Here is a 20,019-nt window from a genome sequence, read left to right as displayed (position 1 = left end):
TTTCCACCAAGAGACTTGGTTCTGGTTCGACCCATGAGATCCAGATGTAGTATCTCCAATGGTCTAGATGTAGCGGATGTCTGAGTACCCGAATGTTTAGATTTCTTTTGTTTTCCAAGCTAACATGGTCCACACACCACATTGTTTACTCTACTGAGCTTTAATATCTCCAAGACTGACTCATGCTTAGATATAATTGAAAGATGTTTGTAACTAGCATGTCCCATCCTTTAGTGCCATAGATCTTCATTTGGTAAACGAATGCTATTGCACACAATATCGGCATCAAGAACCAAACCATAACAATTGTCTAGAGTGCGAACACCACTTTTAAGTTTCTTTCCAGACTCATCCATGACAAGGCATTTCCCTTTTGAGAATAGTACCATAAAGTCTTGATCACATATTTGACTTATGCTCAACAGGTTCACTCTCAAGCCTTCGACATATAGAACATTTGCAATGTCTAGTAGTCCAGGTAAAGAGATGATTCCCTTTCTTTTAATCTGTGATTTGCTCCCATCACCAAAAGTGACATTGCCACCTTTCTTAGACTCGAAAACCTTGAAGAGAGATCAGTCTCCAGTCATATGTCTTGAGCAATCGCTGTCAAGGTACTGTAGGAAAATCTGGATTTGCATCTCATATAAAACACACAACGGAAGCAACAATCACGGATCTACTTCATTCATGAGAGATAACATGTAACCTTGAATTCTAGAACAAAGAATAGAAAGCGTACCCTGATGCTGTGAAATTCAAAACCAAGACTTGAGAATACCTTTAATCTTCATCTTAATTCCACATGGTGTCCAAGAAGTGTGGCCTTTCAATCAGTCTTTATGTACGTTAAATCTCAAAGAAAGTTCTTCTTCTTCTCCTTGTAGAGAAAAACTGTTTTCTTTTCTTTTCTTCATACGTACATACTAACTACCTTAGTAGTTACTTTATTTAATAACTCTTATTTAATAAAAACTGATTATCTAATTGGGTTAGCCTTTTGGGCCTACCCAATTGGGCTTAGTTTGTGGCTTGAGATGGGACCAAAGGGAACAAATAAAACTTTAGCTCTAATGGACCTTGGGCTTTTCTATCAACTCTTGACAAGTCCAAAATTACCATTAATTATATTTAATACCACTATATAAATATAATTGAACTCTAGGCCTTATTAATAAATTATATCCCAAGACTCTAATGATATCATTTGACCCCTCTATGAAATATCCATAGTAAACAAAGTCATAAAGAACTATCACTTTGTAAACAACTATTCTATCCTTGACTACCCAGTTTAATCTTTTAGTTATTCACATTTATTGAAATCCGATTTCAATAAATATAATCTTTAGTAACTCCTTACTAAAGTGGGTGCCGTGAATAACTAGTTCCCATTAAACTTATCTCAAGCGGATATTTCGTGTCTCTATAAAAAGAGATTATGGATTCCATCTTGAGAATATGTGTTCCCTCAACACTACGTGTGGTTACACAACATACTGAGGTTTTGACCACGAATATAAATCTCACTCCTGATATATCAAAGTAACCTACATTTCATGATCGGGTTCACCATCCTCTCAAAATTGAGAGTCTATGAAATTAGAAGTCGTGAGATTGATTATTCAGGTGACGGTTGTTAATTGAATAATTAATCTCACAGTGGTTGAGTTCAATATGTCTTAACTCTTAAGACACATCAACACATCAAGTAGAAGTCTCCACTTCCATGATCAAGACAAATCATCTTAGTTGATGTGCAATAGTCTTCACAGATGAAATGCCCAATTTCATCACTGACTATGAACTATATTTTGAGTTTACAAGGAACTTGTGATATATATTTTCTGTGACTAAATCACATACAATGCATCTCAAGGACTATAATAATGTCCCATTAGTTCATTTATATATAGTCTTATATAATTAAACAATTTAATCATTTATGACATGCCAATAAATTGGATTTTAGGGCATAAACCCCAACAGGTACCACAAACACGTGTCCATAACCTTAAATGCGGACTTCATCATAAAGCACACTTCATGCTTAGATGACAAATCAGTGGGAATGGTGTTTTCTCTCATTTACCTTTTATGAACAAAGCCTTTAACTTTCACTCTTCTCTAACGAACTCCTTTGCACATTTTCATTCTGAGACAGTCTAGTTTCTTCTTTGTCAAGCTGAGATCTTTTCCAATAATCATCATGATAGAATTCAAATAACTTTTAGACTTGTATTTTTTGATACACTCAAACAAGTAGATATTAGAATTCAAGATGTATTTGAAAACAAAGATCTTTCCAAGCTAGTTGCAGCCATGACAACAGGAGTCAATGGATCACACAACAAAGATTAACCCTGATCAAAGTGTGCCTACTCTGATACCACTTGATAGGCCAAAAATGTATTCACCCCTTGTGATGAATTAACCAATTAATTAGCCAAGTTAATTAATTAATTCAATTATCATGCAATAAGTGTGGTAGCACAAACAAATCACCAACTAAGTTAAGAATGCAGTGGAAAATAGATTGACATGGTGATTTGTTTATGAATGGAGAAAACCTACACAGCAAAAACTCCACCAGGTGATTTTAAGGTCACCACTCTCGAGAATTCACTATTATCACAACAAGCAGTTACAAGTAAAGGAATCCCAGTACCTTATACCAACCTACAGTTGAACTCTTACCCCAATACCCAATTGGACTTGTTCTATAGTGACAATCTCTCCTTTCAATGCACGGCTCCCAGTACGTGACTAACCAATTCGATGCATGAATCCCAATATGCAGCTTACTCACCAACTTGAGAAAGATGTTGACTGCAAAGTTCTTCAGTTCATCAACACGATGAAGATCACGAAGCTCCTTGGTTACAAAACCCTACGGTGTACAAATACAACAGCTTCTTGAATAGAAAAATGAACTAGGGCATGTGTCTCTGGTTCACAATATGCCTGTGAAAAACTTTTGCATTGAGTTGCATCAATTGCGACGTCCCTTAAAACAATCTTTATATATGTTTAGAGTTGTGAGAAAAGAAAGCCCAAACATCTATTCAAGAATTGGAGTGAAATCAGATCTGAAAAACTGATTTTTATAAACCTTGACAAATATCCTATCTATCAAGCAGCTGTCGAGCATTAGGCTTAAACAGCTTTTTAAACCTCGATAGATACTAGCTGTCGAGCTTTAAAATCCAGCACTTCTTCACTTGATTTTTGGATAGACTTGCATGGTTTTAACACTTAAACTTGAAACCTTGTTCCTTAAAGCATTAAACACATCATAGATCTATCCAATTACAAGTAAAGTGCGTTTTGTCAAAGGATTAGCAAATTCTATATTGACATATGTTCCTAACATGATATACATATGTCCTAACATCAAGACATACCCAGCTAGCCAATCCAGTCATGATCAAACTTAACAAATTTTAACACAATCAACAACGAAACCTCTAGCAAATCAAACCCATAAACCCAACAGCCAAACTAATCTTCAACAAACCCATAAATTTTATTAGGAAACAAACACACAAAAAACCTAGAAAATTCAACTCAAAAACAAAATTATAAATCCCAAAGCCCTCATTTTCTCAAAACCAAGCAAAATCATCAATTCCAATACCCCAAAGTACCAAATCAATCTAAAAATACAACCAACCCAAACAAAAATTCTCAAACACTCAAACCTCACCTCCCCCCACCCCCCCTAGATCAAACAATTAAACCTAAATCCTAAAACCAGGTCAACCCTTACCATTGGATTTTTAATCATGGGTTTAGAGAGAAAGCCACCGCTTGTTTTGGCCATGTGTTTAGAGAGAGAGAGTTGGGTTTTTGGCCAAGATTTAGAGAGAGAGAGAGAGAGAGAACTTGAGATATTTTTTAACATTATAACTTGAGAGATTTAATTTATGTTTTGTGTTTGGTTGCCAAGAAAGCTTAAGAAAAGTTGAGAAAGTTATTATAAATTTTTTTCTCAATCTTTAAAATGGAAAAGGTTTATTTCTTTTTCATTTTTTCCAATTTAAATTAAAATTGAGAAATTAAAAGTTCTTTGTTTTTTAATTTAAAAATAAAATAAAATGTTAACATGGCATATTTTAAATTCCAAATAAATTTTAATATTATTATAATAGCCATGTCAACATCAAGTCTCTACTAGCAATGTTGTCCATCTGCCACGTAGGTTATTTCCATTAATGAGATAATGGTAGGAACTAAATTGCGAACAAGTTTTTAGTTATGGAGAAAAAAATAGGAAAAAAAAAGAGAGACCAAAATGGAAATTGACCCAAAATGTATGGACCAGAATGATATTTTTGCCTTCGAAAAACTTTGGCCATTGCTTAACAAGTGAGAATTGTTGCTCAAATTAAAATTTCAAAATATTAAATAGAGTCCCATTATATATATATTATATAAGATAGAAATTCTACTCTATCCTAATCTAAGTGTATATGTGTGTCAAGCTCCCTCTTAGAGACTTGAACCCTGCCCTTTACCCCCACACCCCACAAGCACTTATACTTGTAGAGTCCCATTATTAAGTTGACATCTTTGCATAGTTTATAATAAATACTATATTACGGTATTATAACACCCAACCATTTGGTTCAAACGATGCTTTCAAGAGAAAATATCAGAGAACTACTTATAAACAAGGTAAGGGCCTTATAATTTAACTAGTTGACACATTTTAGTATCTCACGTAAAAACCTTTAGAATTCAAAATTTGTCACCTTCAATTATGAAATTATAAAAATAAAAAAATAAATTGTACTTGGGTCATTCTATATGGATAATTGATTTTCTAACTTGCATACGTCATGTACAGCACATTTGGTACCTCCTCATGTACAAAGTGCTTGGGGGTCTAGGGGAGAAAGGATTTGAGCTGCGTGGTTAGCAACTTGTTGTAATGATTTCTCAAAAAAAAAAAAAAGCATTGAACATGACTACATCAAGTTGAGAGAGAGAGAGAGAGAGAGAGAGAGAGAGAGAGAGACTCCGAAAAGAGGTTAGTTGAGGAAACATTAAGGAAACCTGATTAGTAGCTACAAGATAAGTATCACGTTTAATAGGGAAAGAAAAAGAGAAATTGACAAGCTAGAAAACTTATATTGTTGATAGAAATGGTTATTGTTGTGTTTGGACTGACATCGCAGACTCACAGCTAATGGTTAGAAATGGCTTATTCGTAAAACTAAAACCTCAACATCCAGAAGATTTTATTTGAAATTTTGAATCATTCAAAATTGTCCCGCAGAAGCATATTGATTGGGTTGAATAGGCCAACCTAAGCAAAACAGTAAGCATATCTTGTACACGGGCCAAAATGGCCAAATACCACCTTTTTTGGAAATTTTTAGCAAAAAAACACTATTTCGGAAATAAATGGCAAACTACCACTTTTTCTAGAACTCGAGTTTCAGAAACTCGAGTTCCTCATCAGTTCTACCACCGTGGCACTGCTGAGCTGGAATTTGTGCGATTAAAAAAAATTATGTTGTACTCGAGCTTGGTAAACTCGAGTTCCATGCAACACAATACTTGAGTATACCAGGCTCGAGTACCTTTTATAAAAAAAATTATGTTTATGTTTATTTCTATGGTACTTGAGCTTGGTGAGCTCGAGTACCTTGTAAGGAACTCGAGTTCATAATAACCTTTTTTTTGGGGGGGGGGGGGGGGTAAACAATTTTTTGAATAGTGAAGAACAGAGAATAATTTACGTAGAAAATAGAGTGAACAATTTTTTAAATAATGCTAAACAGAAAATAATTTTATGCAAAATCGTAGAAATAGTTTATGTAGAAAACAGTGAACAATTTTTATGAAAAAACAATGAATAGTTTTAATTAATGCAGAAAATAGATTTTATAAATGCAGTAAGTAGATTCGAATATACAGTAAACATGATGTGCAGAGAGCAAATTTTATTAATGTAGAAACAAATTTTATCAATTCAGAAAAAATGATTCGATTATTGTGAAATTCAAACATGAAAAAGCATTCAGATTTGGCTTTTAAATTTAGAAAACACGATTTCACTAGGTGTTTTATGAGAAAGCGGTGAACAATTTTTTAAATAGTGAATAGAAAAGGAAAATAATTTTATGCAGAATGCTAGAAATAGTTTATGTAGAAAACAGTGAACAATTTTTATGAGAAAACAATAAACAATTTTAGTTAATGTAGAAAACAGATTTTATGAATGCAGTAAGCAGATTCGAATATACAGTAACAATGCCGCTCAATTTATGTTGCTTGTCACACAATGCCGCTCAATTTTTTATTTTGGTGGTTCTTTGTTCTAGATTTAAAATCTCTATATTTTACAATGCTTCTATTTAAATAAATAAAAACATAAAAAAGCTACTTATTTTTATGTTTATGTTTTATTTGTCAATTATCCCAAAAAAAAAAAGTATTTTGAAATTAAAATCTCTATATTTTACAATGCTTCTATTTTAATAAATAAAAACATAAAAAAAAGCTACTTATTTTTATGTTATGTTTATTTGTCGATTATCCCCCCCCCCCCCCCAAAAAAAAGGTTATTAGGAACTCGAGTTTACTAAATTCGAGTTCCTTACAAGGTACTCGAGCTCACCAAGCTCGAGTACCATAGAAATAAACATAAACGTAATTTTTTTTATATAAGGTACTCGAGCCTGGTATACTCAAGTATTGTGTTGCATGGAACTCGAGTTTACCAAGCTCGAGTACCACATAATTTTTTTTAATCGCACAAATTCTAGCTCAGCAGTGCCACGGTGGCAGAATTGATGAGGAACTCGAGTTTCTGAAACTCGAGTTCTAGAAAAAGTGGTAGTTTGCCATTTATTTCCGAAACAGTGTTTTTTTGCTAAAAATTTCCAAAAAAGGTGGTATTTGGCCATTTTGGCCCTTGTACACATATAGTACAACATTGGATAACACAATATTTTGTGGGAAAATTATAAAATATTGTGGGACTGCAATAAATGCGCACTTTTCTATTTTTACACTAATTTTAATTAATGAAACTTATTATTATATAAAAGATAAAAAAAAATACACATTTATTGTAATCACATGATATTTTGTAATTACCCAAATTTGTGGCCATATTCATAATACTTTCATGAATTGTACTATTTATATTTTTGTCACTTCTCCTAGAATTTCATGAAATGGAACAATACCATAATTCATGAGTTGTTTATAGACTAGGACCGACTCAATAATTTTTTTTAAAATTTTTTATTGAGGGTCAAAGAATGAAAAAAATTGAATATTTGAGAATAAATAATATACTAAAATTTAAAAAATAAATTAATATATAAAAAATAAAACAAAAATTCAATATTAACAAAAGAAAATATATAAAAGGGATGTTTCTTAATTAAGGATGACAATTTTTCTCCGTCCCACCCTGCTATGCCCTTTATGGGTTTTCCCCTTCCCGTGAAGGTGGTGGGAAAAGGTGGGGGGGGGGGGGGTGAGGTAGGGCAAGATTTTTCCACACACCCTGGAGTTGGTCAGGGATTAGTTTAGACTTTTTAATCCTGCTCTACCTTGCTCTATTTGTGTTTGTTAGGACATATGTGAATCATGTTAAGAACATATGTCTTTTAGAATTGACTAATCCTTTGACAAAATGTACTTAACCTTTAATTTGGTAGATCTAGGATGTGTTCAATACTTCAACGAACAAGAGTTCAATTCCAAGTATTGAAGCCATGCAAATCCATCCAAAAATCAAGTGAAGAAGTGCTAGATTTTAAAACTCGACAGCTAGCTCGATAGATACCATCTATCGAGGTTTAAAAGGGATCTTCAGCCTGATGCTCGACAACTGCTCGATAGATAACCTATCTATCGAGATTTACAAAAATTAGTTTTCCAGATCTGATTTCACACATATCCATGTATACTTGTTTAGGCTTTCTTTTCTCACAACCCTAAACATATATAAGAATTATTTTAAGGGCCATCACAGCTGATACAAGTCAGTGCAACTTGATGCAAAGGTTTTTCACAAGCATATTGTGACCGGAGACATATGCCCTAGTTCATCTTTCTCTTGAAGAAGCTACTGCATTTGAACGTTGTAGGGTTTTGTAACCAAGGAGCTTCGTGATCTTCATCGTGTTGATGAACTGAAGAACTTTGCAGCCAACATCCTTCTCAAGTTGATGGTTAGTCACATACTGGGAGCCGTGCATTGAAAAGGAGAGATTGTCACTACAGAACAAGTTCAATTGTGTATTGGGATAAGAGTTCAATTGTAGGTTGGTATAAGGTACTAGGATTCCTTTACTTGTAACTGCTTGTTGTGATAATAGTAGATTCTCGGGAGTGGTGACCTTAAAATCACCTAGTGGGGTTTTTGCCTTTGTGGTTTTCCCCATTCGTAAACAAATCACCGTATCAACTTTATTTTCCACTGGATATTAACTTAGTTGGTGATTTGTTTGTGCTGCCACGCATATTGTATGCTAATTGAATTAATTAATTAACTTGGCTAATTAATTGGTTAATTCATCACAATGGGTCAATACATTCTTGTCCTATCAGTGTTAAAGACTTTGTTTGTATTATTAAGATTTTTTTTTTTAGTTTTATTGTAATTTTGTCTTGTTAAAAACTTTTGATAATATTATTCAGATTTTAATAAAAATTAGTTTAATTTGATGTGATAAACTTAATTGTAATTTCAAGTATATTTAAATTAATGAAACAAGTTTTATAAAAAAAAAAAAAAAAAAAAAAAAACAAATTGTAGTAGGTGTGGGGCGAGGTGTGACATATTAACACGAAATCAAATTTTGTGGGGAGGGGCAAATCCCCATGAATTCCCAAAGAATGAGGATGGGATAAGGTAGTTTGCCCCACCATCCGAAGCAGAGACAAGGTAAGACAAAACCAAGCACGGCGGGGTGAAAACCCCATCCTTCGACTCCACCCCACCGCATTGCCATCCCTATTCTTAATACATTTCTAATTCAATCATTTATGATCTATTAAAATGGATCTTGACACAATTTTAAATTATGGAAAAACAACTATGATTGTGTTGTATTAAATATCAAAGAAATTTTATTTTCAGTGTACAAAATTAAAGAGTCTATTAGAAAATTATCTTTCATTTTGTTATAAAATCTAGTTTTGACAATATTCATAACTAAAAATGATTGTGTTGTATTTGTATATTTGACAAGATTCATTTTCAATCATAAACTAGACTCTCTCTCCCTGACAATCTTCTCTCTCTCTCATCTTAGCCTCCCTCTCTTCTCTCTTTCTTGGTTTCTCTCTCCTCTCTGTGTCTTCATCTCTCTCTCTTTCTCTGGCACTTAATCTATCTCTCATTCCTCTCTCTCACTCTCTCAGATCTGCGTGGAGATTCATCATTGTGGTGGAGGCTGTGGGTCTTAGGTCGAGGTGGCATTTATGGTGGAGGTCATGGGTCCTGGTTGTGGCTGGGTCATGGTGGTTTGTAATTTGCTCCTAGGTTTGGGTCATGGTGGTTATTATGATGGTGGGTTTGATGGGTTTTGTTACAATCTACTAGGTTTGTTGTGAAGAAGAGTAAAATTACTATCAAATAGTGTTAGCTAAGATAGAGAGCGAAACAGAGAGAGAAATGAATAAATAAATTAATAGGTTTGAATGTGATGTGAAAGTAAGAAATGAGATATGTGTGAATTGTAGAAGGATGTGTTATGTAGATAAAATAGATATTTTTTTACAAACTCAAATGCTAAGAGCATTAGCATTGGAGTTGCGAAAACTCCAAAAAAAAAAAACTATTTTACAACTCCAAACCACAAAAACCAAGTATTATTTGGGGTTGTATATGTAAACAATTTTACATATGCTGCAACTTAAATAATGCTCCCAAGTGCAGGATTGTCGTAATAACTTTGTAAGTCCGAGGTCAAATTCACATGAAAAAGGGAATTGCTTAGCAAACCACAAGGGAATAAAACTAAAATAATAAAGTTTAATTGAAGAGATTTTTTTTTTTTATGGTTTAGTAAAGTTAATTTAAATTGAGAGAAAATAACAATATATTAAGGCACTAAGTTTTAAGGATCCACACACAACACATCTATTGGTAATCTTAACAATATTTATTTTATAACTAAACTAAAATTAATGTGAAGGATGATCTTAGTCGCATGATTTAACAATAAAAACTCAAGAATTAATTGTTTAAGGTAGTTTCATGAAATTGGTTGATTTTAGGCAAAACAAAACTAGTGAATGAGTTCACAGGGAATATTAAGCATTTAACATGCCCAGAGTCTACGATAAATCAAAGAATTATACAGAACTAAACACTTTTCTAGATGAGTAAATCAATCAAAAACATAATAACATAAGCATTAAAACCATAAAATAATTGTTAAGAACATACCAATAAACAATTGGATTTCACCCCTTACCTTAGCAAGGTTTCTAGCAAGCCATAACACAAATAAAACTCCAAAAGCTATAAAGAAACTTTAAGAAAACCTAAATTAAGTTCTATGTCTGCTCTCCCCTAAATTTTGCCCTAAAGAGCTTATAAATAGGTCAAGGAATCCTATTACATTTTGAATTCCCATTTGTAAAAAATCCCAAGCTTTTAGGCTTCACTTAACCGACATTTTTAGCCCATTTAACTTCAGAATTAGGACTTTTGGTAAATTACAAAGTTGTATCTCTTTAAGTTAACTTTCCATTCTAACTTGAATCATCTCGATTGGAAATCTAAACTGAAAGATATGCTCCAAATACTAATTGATGTGCAGGCTAGAATCCTAATCCGAATTGGACTTGGATTTGGTGCAAATTTCCTTTGATTCCTTGCTCCAATTGGACTCAAATTTAATTGGGTTGGCCTTCTTTGACTTCATCATGGCCCTTTTAAAAGTAAATTCCCTTAGATTTCTTCTTTGCACAAATCCACTCATTTAATTTCATTATCCTACAAAAGACAAATTCACGCATTAAAATTCAATTAAGCATAAAATTGATTATTCAGTGTTATTCCAAAACCAACTATAAAATGCATAAATTAACTCAAAATAAAAATGGTAATTCTTTCTAATCATGATATAAATATGCAAAATTAAGCTATTATCACACTCCCCAATTAGCTCATTGCTAGTCCCTAGCAATTTAATCGACTCGAGACAAAGACACAAAATAACAAAAAAATATTACTTTAGTAGAAATAGTTAATCAAAGGTCAAAACACTAATAACCACCAAAGATATTCCACATGCCATCAATACTCAGTGTGTGAATAGTTTAGCCAACACAAACATAACCTTAGTCTTAAGATAAGATATGTCTTGAATTTCTATCCAAAGTTATGCTTCAACTCAAATCTCCAAGTTGTTAACACTCAACAAATAAAATCACTCCAAAAAGGGTGTAACACTCTCAAACATATGCGAGCATAATAATGTAAAACAAAGACTAATATCTCACATATAAATAAGATGAAGAATGGTGAAGCAAAATAAAGGACATTTATAGTCTCATGAAAGGATGCCAAACACTAAGAATATTACACCTCACATATTGATTAGTCATGTCAAGATCCAAACCATACCTTCCTTAAGATCAAATAGGACTTTCATTGGGATGTAATGTAGGGTAAAGAGGAGGAATTTAGAACAAAGATTATTAAAAATAAAAGTGTTCCCAAGAATAATTAGAGAGACAACTTCTTTTGAGTATATGACAATTGATTTATCCTATCATGTTTCTTGAATATTGCAATTTCACTTTCTTTCTTTTTTCTTCAAAATTTCATCAACAAATTCATTCTCTATTTCTTCCTCTTTCAGATTCCTTTTTTTTCAACATTTTTCCTTTTCTGTTTATGACTCTTTTTTTTTTTTTTTTTTTTTTTTTTTTTTTTTTTTTTAAGTGAGTCCTCCTTTTCTTCCAGTTATTTCACCACAAATTTACCGCAATAAGACAATTTGATTGCATTCATTCTTGGAACACTTTAGGAAAGGGTTTGAGAAAGAATGGCTAAAATAATAGGCTCAAATGGGTGACTTCCGGTAATGTATGAAGAAGAAAATAATAAAGGCTCAAAATTAACAAAGATGGCCTAAAATCATCTCTTAAGGATTGGGATAGTTGTTCAAAATCCATGACTTTAACGTATTCAAGTGTGGCATAAAATTGATGAATTCTTAGCATTCGACCAAATCAAAGAATAATGAGACTAAGCAACAACAAAGTTATGTTCTTCCAAATGAAAAATGAGATCTAAAGAAAATAACCCTCTATGACTTTTAAAGAAACAATGTGGCCTAATGCAATCCCTTTTTGTGACCATGAAATGACACTTTTCCCAATTTAGTAGTAAATTCTTTTCTTCACACCTAGTTAAGACTTTTTGCAAATTAGAAAGACATTCATCAAAGGAGTTACCAAAAACATGAAAATCATCCATGAAAACCTCTAAATAATGCTCTACCATGTCACTAAAAATACTTAGCATGCATCTTTGAAAATTGGCAGGTGCATTACATAAACCAAATGGCATCCTCCTAGATGCAAAAGTACCAAAAGGACAATTAAATGTGGCTTTCTCTTGATCTTCAAGTGCAATTTCAATTTGATAGTACCCAGAATACCCATCTAAAAAGTAATAGTACTCATGACCCACTACTCTGTCTAAAACTTGATCCAAGAAAGGTAAAGGGAAGTGATCTTTCCTAGTGACTGCATTCAATTTTCTATAATCAATACACATGCACCAACCTGCGGTGACACGAGTTGGAATTAACTCATTATTCTCATTTTTTACCACAGTTATTCCAAATTTCTTAGGCACCACTTAAGTAGGACTTACCCATTTACTATCTGTGATGGGGTATATAATACCCACATTTAACACTTTAAGCACTTCAATACTAACTATCTCTTTCATTGTAGGGTTCAACCTATGTTGCGTCTCCCTAGATGGTTTAGCATTGTCCTCTAAATAAATCCTATAAGCATAGTTGTCAAAACATGAATCGTATCGTGAATTGAGTTTTTATTTTTCCGTGTCATATATCGTATCGTATCGTGTATCGTAAAATATACAAACACTTAATAAAATTTATAAAAAAAATTATAGATATACATATATAAATGGTATATTTATTATAAATTTTGAATATACTTAGTTAATAACTAATTTATTCATCACTTATGTAATAATATTTAACAAGCTAACTAAATAAATCAAACTAGCACGTGTTTATAACATATACATTCAAATTGCTTAAATTCAAAATTGATAATATATTACAAATGACCCAAAAATTAATTTACTTTTCTTATAATCATCATATTGGCTAATCAACCACATCTAAGTCAATGCTATCATCACATTTATTATTTTGCAAATTTATTTTTTCATTAAAATTTTCTTCATCACCTTTAACATTTACTATCTCTTCTTGTTCTTTTTTTTAATAATTAAAAAAAAAAAATCTTGTTGGCATTCTAGTTTCTTGGACTTATAACAATAATGAAAAAAATAAAAATAAAATAATTATATTTTCAATTAATATCTTATTCATAGTATAGAAAATAAATCTGTAAATATTAAAGTGATGTGTAAGTGTGTATTGTGTAGTTCAAATTTTGTAGAAGAAAGAGAGGAAAATAAACTTATGAATATGTTATTTTATTAGGTTAAATTAAGTAACCTAATATTTTTTTGTTTAAAACAAGTCTAACAACTTGTTAGATTCAAATAAAAGCACAAATTTTAACAAAAAATCTCATTTTAAAGCATTTGTCTATGTATCGTACGATACGTACGATTTTACAATACAATACGATTCATACTATACACACACTGTATCGTATAATTCATGAGCACTAACGATACTCTGATATGATACGGAACTTTTTACACATGATACGATATGTATCGCGTATCGTACGATACTAACAACTATGCCTATGAGTCCAAACCAATGGGCTAATTCCTTTAATGTTAGCTATGTTCCATCCTATGGCACTCTTATGTCTTCTCAAACCATTTAATAACTTACCTTCTTGCAAAGAATCAGGTTTAGAAGATATTACCACAGGAAAAGTCTCATCGATTCCTAGAAAAGAATACTTGAGCTCAACAAGCAAGGGCTTTAACTCCAATTTTGGTATTTGCTCACTAGATGGCAACAACTTTATCTCACGAGGTGGCAACTCCTCATATTTAAATTTCCAATTGCTCGCTTCCAATTCCTGTGCAGATTCCAAAAGACAGTGAATGTAGGCAATGTCGGAATTCTCATCCAAATTAAAATCACATGAATTGACTAGACAAGCTTCTAATGTGAAAGTTCAAATATGTGTATAAACACCCTTGAACGTTTAGACCCCCAAATTACAACTTAACCAATTCAAGCATTATGTCAAACAACTAGTGTGCGGAAAATTAACATAAGCTATAATATGGAATTGGAAAAACTATCTAAGCCAAATTAAAATCACAACCCACAACAGATAATAAAAGGCAAAGATAAAAGGGAAGGAAGATGCAAACACAAAGACAACATGCGATGTGTTATCAAAGAGGAAACCGAAGCCCTCGGCGTAAAACCTCTCCGCCACCCTCCAAGTGGTAAACAATCCACTAGAAAATATAGTTGGGATGCATGGACAGCAATAGACCCTCCAAGCCTAATCTACCCAATGCACCTAATCCCTCCAAGCTTCTTGCTCCAACGAGGTTGCGCCGAACCATTTTCTTTTCTAGCTTCCCGGATTCCGCTACTAGACCGTAGCATCAACCAATGTAGATTGGTTCCTTCCTAACTGCTTCCCAGAAATCCAAACAGCCCTCTCACGGTGATGAATATGGTGAGAACAAGGTTTGGTAAAATGCCTCTCAAGGATTTGACAATGGAGAGGAAGAAAGTTGAGGAATTTGAAGAGACTCTAATGTATAGATTGTGGGTGAATCAATCTTGTTTTTCTTTAGGGTTTCTCTCTTAAAATTCTCTCTGGAAGCTCTCTTTCATTTGTGGGTAAAAGGGGTATTTATACTAGAGTAAGAGAGGAATGTGAAACGTCAGGATTTACAAAACAGGGGTGGCTCGCGGCTTGACCTCGCGACTTGACTGAGTCGCAAGATCGAGTCGCGAGATAACCGTATGGCCAGTTGTCCTGTTTTGTCTTGTAGTGCTCCAGCTAGCATGACTGTTTACCTTCTGGCATGCTTGGCACGTGTGCTGCGTCTGGCGGCTTGAAGCCGCGAGCCACCCACGAGAACAAACCGCGAGTCTCTATTTTCTTGCACACTCTTGAGCAATCAACACTCTATCTCACTCACTACCCTTACAACAAACCCACCTAAATACAGGGTTACTAAATGCTGAAATACAAGCAAATTTGGCACGGAATAAAGCCAATAAAATGGTTGATTAAATTCAACCTTACATAATGGATTTGAAAAAACATGTTTTGTTGAATTGTTCTTGAACAAGTGTTTCAATTAATTCAACTTCATTCATATCCTCTTCATCCCTAGGTTGCTTACAAGTATAAAAAATATTAAACTCAAGGGTCATATTCCCAAAAGATAATTTTAAGACTCCATTTCTACAATTTATCAATGCATTAGAAGTTGCAAGAAATGGGCATCCTAAAATCACAGATATTTGAGAATTAGCATTAGAAACAAGATGCATGTCCAAAATAATAAAGTCAACAGGAAAATAAAATTTGTCCACTTGAACCAAAACATCCTCAACAACTTCCTTTGGCACAATCATAGATCGATCAACAAGTTGTAAAATTATGGAAGTGGGTTTTAACTCGCCTAGACCTAATTGCTCATACACTGAATATGGCAAAAGATTCACACTTGCCCCAAGATCAAGCAAAGCTTTCTCTATTTTTGAATTACCAATCACACATGAAATAATGGGACAACCTAGATCTTTGAACTTAGGAGGTCTATTGTTTTGAATGATTACACTAACTTGTTCAGTTAAAAATGCCTTCTTATGTACATCAAGCTTACGCTTAATAGTACACAAATATTTCAAAATTTTAGCATATGTTGAAATTTGTTTTATGGTATCCAAAAGAGGAATGTTCACTTTAACTTGCTTAAGTACTTCAAGGATTTTAAAATTTTGATTCACTTTTTAAGGTGGAATCAACCTTTGGGGAAAGGGAGTAGGGATAGGACATCTTTCAATTTCATTAGATTTAGGCTCAAGGACTTCAACACTACTCTTTATTTTGGAAGATTCATCATGTGTGTTGCTTTTAGGAATATATTTTTCAATGATTTTTCCACTACAAAGAGTAGTTACAGATTTAACTTGACTCACTTTATTTTCAAAGGAACTACAATCATCAACACAAAATTGACCTTGGGGGTTTGGTTGTGGTTGAGATGGAAACTTGCCCTTTTATACTGTGCTCATGGATGTGGTCAATTTAGTGAGAGTGCTCCTAATGTCATTTATGGCTTGTGAGTTCTGATTATTAATGGTGGATTGGGTCTGTATGAATTGTTGCAAAGTGTCCTCAAGACTCTTCTTTGGAGGGGGATTATAGGGAACAAAATTTATAGAACCATGTGTAGGAGGTGCAACCACATTATCATTCCTCCAACTAAAATTTAGGTGATTCCTCCACTCTAAATTGTATGTCTCTAAATAGGGGGAAGGGTATGATTTTTTCACCATGTTCATTGCATTTGCTTGATCATGCAACACCTCTTTAAAAGCTGAAATTGTAGGACGTTCATTTGTAGGGTGTTCCATGGTCTCACAAATTATACAAACCTCATCCATTTTAGGCACAATATTGACTCCATTGACTTTCCTTAATTCCATGGCTTCAAGATTCCTAGTTATACTAGCCACCCTAGCACTAAGGTCATCATCTTCCCTAAGTTTGTACTTACCACCCCTAAAGGGGTTGGTGGATGCTCTAGACCTATCTAAGGTATCAATGGTACCTCAAGATTGGGCACTCTCAGCTAAGAAATCAAAATAATCAAAAGCCTCATCAGGATCTTTATTCAAAAACTCTCCATTGCACACATCATCTCTACAAATTGATGCATCTTTGGAGTTAAACTTTCATAGAAAAAACTAATAATCCGCCAAGTTTAATAGCCATGATGTGGACAAGCATTAAGCAAATCTTTAAATCTTTCCCAACATTGATAAAATGTCTAATTATCTTTTTGTGAAAAATTCATTATTTGTCTTTTAAGGGCATTAATCCTATGAATTGGAAAAAATTTCTTTAAAAGCTCAGTTTGCATCTCATGACAAATACCAATTGACTTGGGTCTCAAAGAATTAAGCCAAGTTTTTGCCTTGTCTTTAAGAGAAAAAGGGAACAACTTCAACCTAATGGTCTCTTCATTACATGATTGGCCATGGAAGGTAGAACATGCCTCCTCAAATTCCTTAAAGTGTAGGTAAGGATTTTCAGAATCTAAGCCTTAAAATTTAGGAAGTAATGAAATCATACCAAGCTTAAAATTAAAATTATTTGCATTAGTTGGAAAAACGATGCATGATGGTGCACTACTCCTAGTAGGTTGCAAATAATCCCTAAGAGTTCTAATGGGTTGGTGAGCATGGAAGTTTTCATTATTTAAATTATTCTCATCACCATGATTACCCTCCAAGTCCGCCATGATATCAAGTGTGTGAGAATGTGTGAAAGAATTAGATAAAATTGTGAAAACAAGAAAGAAAAACAAAAACAAAACAAAACAAAACAATTACCTTTAACAATAAAAAGAAGTAAAAGTAAAAAGAAAAACTCTAAAGGAAAATTAAACTAGTTAAAAAGAAAAGAGTTGGAGAGATATTACCAAATATGTGAAGAAATTTAATGCTAAAAACCTCTCCAAACAAAGTGGAATGCTTCTGTAATCACCTCATCCTCGACAACGGTGCCAAAAACTTGCTGCGACTTAAATAATGCTCTGAAGTGCAAGATTGTTACAAAGTAATAACTCGATAAGTCCAAGGTCGAATTCAGAGGGAAAAGGGAATTGATTGGCAAACCACAAGAGAATAAAACTAAAATAATAAAATTTAATTGAAGAGAATTTTGATGGTTTAGTAAAGTTAATTGAAATTGACAGAAAATAACAATATAATAAAGCGCTAAGGTTTAGGGATCCACACACAACACATCTATTGGTAGTCTTAACAATATTTATTTTATAACTCAACTAATATTCATACGAAGGATGATCTTAGTCGGATGATTTAACAAAAAAAGCTCAAGAATTAACTGTCTAAGGTAGTTTCATGAAATTGGTTGATTTTAGGCAAAACAAAACTAGTGAATTAGTTCGCAGGGTATATTATGCATTTAACGTGCCCAGAGTCTATGATAAATCAAAGAATTATACAAAACTAAACACTTTTCTAGATGAGTAAATCAATCAAACACATAATAACATAAGCATTAAAACCATAAAATGAAAGTTCAAAAACGTGTATAAACACCCTTGAACGTTTAGACCCCCAAATACAAAATAACCAATTCAAGCTTTATGACAAACAACTAGTGTGCGGAAAATGAACATAAGCTATAAACAGAATTGGAAATCAATCTAAGCCAATTATAAATCACATCCACAGCAGAAAATAAAAGGCAAAGATAAAGGGAAGAGAGATGCAAACACAAGGACAACACACGATGTGTTATCGAAGAGGAAACCGAAGCCCTCGGCGTAAAACCTCTCCGCCGCCCTCCAAGCGGTCAATAATCCACTAGAAAATGCAGTTGGGATACATGAACAACAATAGACCCTCCAAGCCTAATCTACTCGATGTACCTAAGCCCTCCAAGCTTCTTGCTCCAACAAGGTTGCGCCGAACCTTTTTCTTTTCTAGCTTACCGGATTCCGCTACTAGACCGTAGGATCCGCCATCCTTGGCATCTTCCAATGCTTCCCAAAGCTCCAAAAACACTCAACACTCTGAATGGGTGTGGGTAGTGTTTGGATAGAAATCTCCTCTCAATAGGTATGACAATGAGAGAGGGAATGAGAAGAGACTACAAAGATTTCTCTCTAAGAATGAGTAGCTCTCTCTAATTGGGTGGGTGTTTTGAAGAAACCTCTCTTAGGGTTTTTCTTTCTGAATAGCCACACATATCTTGTGGGAATGAGGGGTATTTATACTGGTGTGAGAATGGAATACGAAGAGTAAGTTTTTCCAAAAACAGGGCTGGCTGGCGACTTGACCTCGCGACTTGACTGAGTCGCGAGTTCAAGTCGCAAGCTAACTTAATGGCCAGTCTGGATTTTTGTCGTGTAGTACTCCAGGTGGCGTGACTGTTCAGCTCCCCTGCATGCTCTGCACGTGAGCAACTTTTGGCGGCTTGCAAGCCGCGAGCCACCCGCGAGTCCTAGCCGCGAGTCTCTGCTTCACTGCACTGTCTTGAGCATTTCTTCACACTTTCTCACACACTACCCTTACATGATTCCCACCTAAATACAAGGTTTCTAAATGCTATATTACAAGCAAATTTGTCATGGAATAAAGCCAACACATGGTTGATTAAATTCAACCTTACAATCTCCCCCTTTGGCTATTTCATGACAAAACACCCTAAAACAGACTCTAGACTTAAACGTGAGTTTGGGAACAATGGCAAAACTCACTCACACCTAAATCTAGAAACTGTGCAGCTCTTGAATCATATGAACATGAATCTCCTGAAACACAACAATACACCATGATCATTGTATGCAGAAAAGCATGAAATGCATATGAAGCAAGCAATATGTGATCAAGCAAAGATGGAGTTAAGAAACTGTAAGGTTGAATTTATTCAACCATCTAATTGGCTTTATTCCGTGCCAAATTTGCTTGTAATTCAGCATTTAGTAACCCTGTATTTAGGTGGGATTGTTGTAAGGGTAGTGAGTGAGATAGTGTGAAGATTGCTCAAGAGTGTGCAAGAAAACAGAGTGTCGCGGCTGGGACTCGCGACTGGACTCGCGGC

At 33.8% G+C, this 20,019-nt stretch overlaps 1 protein-coding gene and 1 non-coding gene across 2 annotated transcripts; one reads left to right on the top strand and one right to left on the bottom strand.

The window, feature by feature from the left end:
• Positions 1-230: 230 nt before the first annotated feature.
• LOC126728162 (uncharacterized) lies at positions 231-16,868 on the bottom strand. The gene is made up of 4 exons (XM_050434030.1): positions 16,607-16,868; positions 15,476-16,165; positions 13,987-14,333; positions 231-563 (listed from the first exon to the last, which is right to left on the bottom strand). Exons 1-4 carry the CDS (start codon positions 16,866-16,868, stop codon positions 231-233), a joined length of 1,632 nt encoding a protein of 543 aa, XP_050289987.1.
• A 282-nt stretch (positions 16,869-17,150) lies between these two features.
• On the top strand, positions 17,151-17,257 carry LOC126732006 (small nucleolar RNA R71). The gene has a single exon (XR_007659198.1). It is a non-coding gene; the product is annotated as a small nucleolar RNA R71 (small nucleolar RNA).
• Positions 17,258-20,019: the final 2,762 nt, after the last annotated feature.

Source organism: Quercus robur, chromosome 5 (genome assembly GCF_932294415.1).
Source record: "Quercus robur chromosome 5, dhQueRobu3.1, whole genome shotgun sequence".
NCBI classification, from domain to species: domain Eukaryota; kingdom Viridiplantae; phylum Streptophyta; class Magnoliopsida; order Fagales; family Fagaceae; genus Quercus; species Quercus robur.
Note: the sequence above shows the minus strand (reverse complement) of the source record. Positions and strands in the feature narration are given on the sequence as shown.

Excerpts from the sequence above, each read along its gene's own strand:
- LOC126728162 (XM_050434030.1), bottom strand. The coding sequence starts at position 16,868 with ATGGAATTAAGGAAAGTCAATGGAGTCAATATTGTGCCTAAAATGGAT. Across the intron at positions 14,334-15,475 it reads AGAACAATTCAACAAAACAT|TCAATTCATGTGATTTTAAT; the intron begins GTTTTTTCAAAT and ends AAGCTTGTCTAG. Across the intron at positions 564-13,986 it reads TTAAAGGAATTAGCCCATTG|GTTTTCGAGTCTAAGAAAGG; the intron begins GTTTGGACTCAT and ends TCTCTCTTCAAG.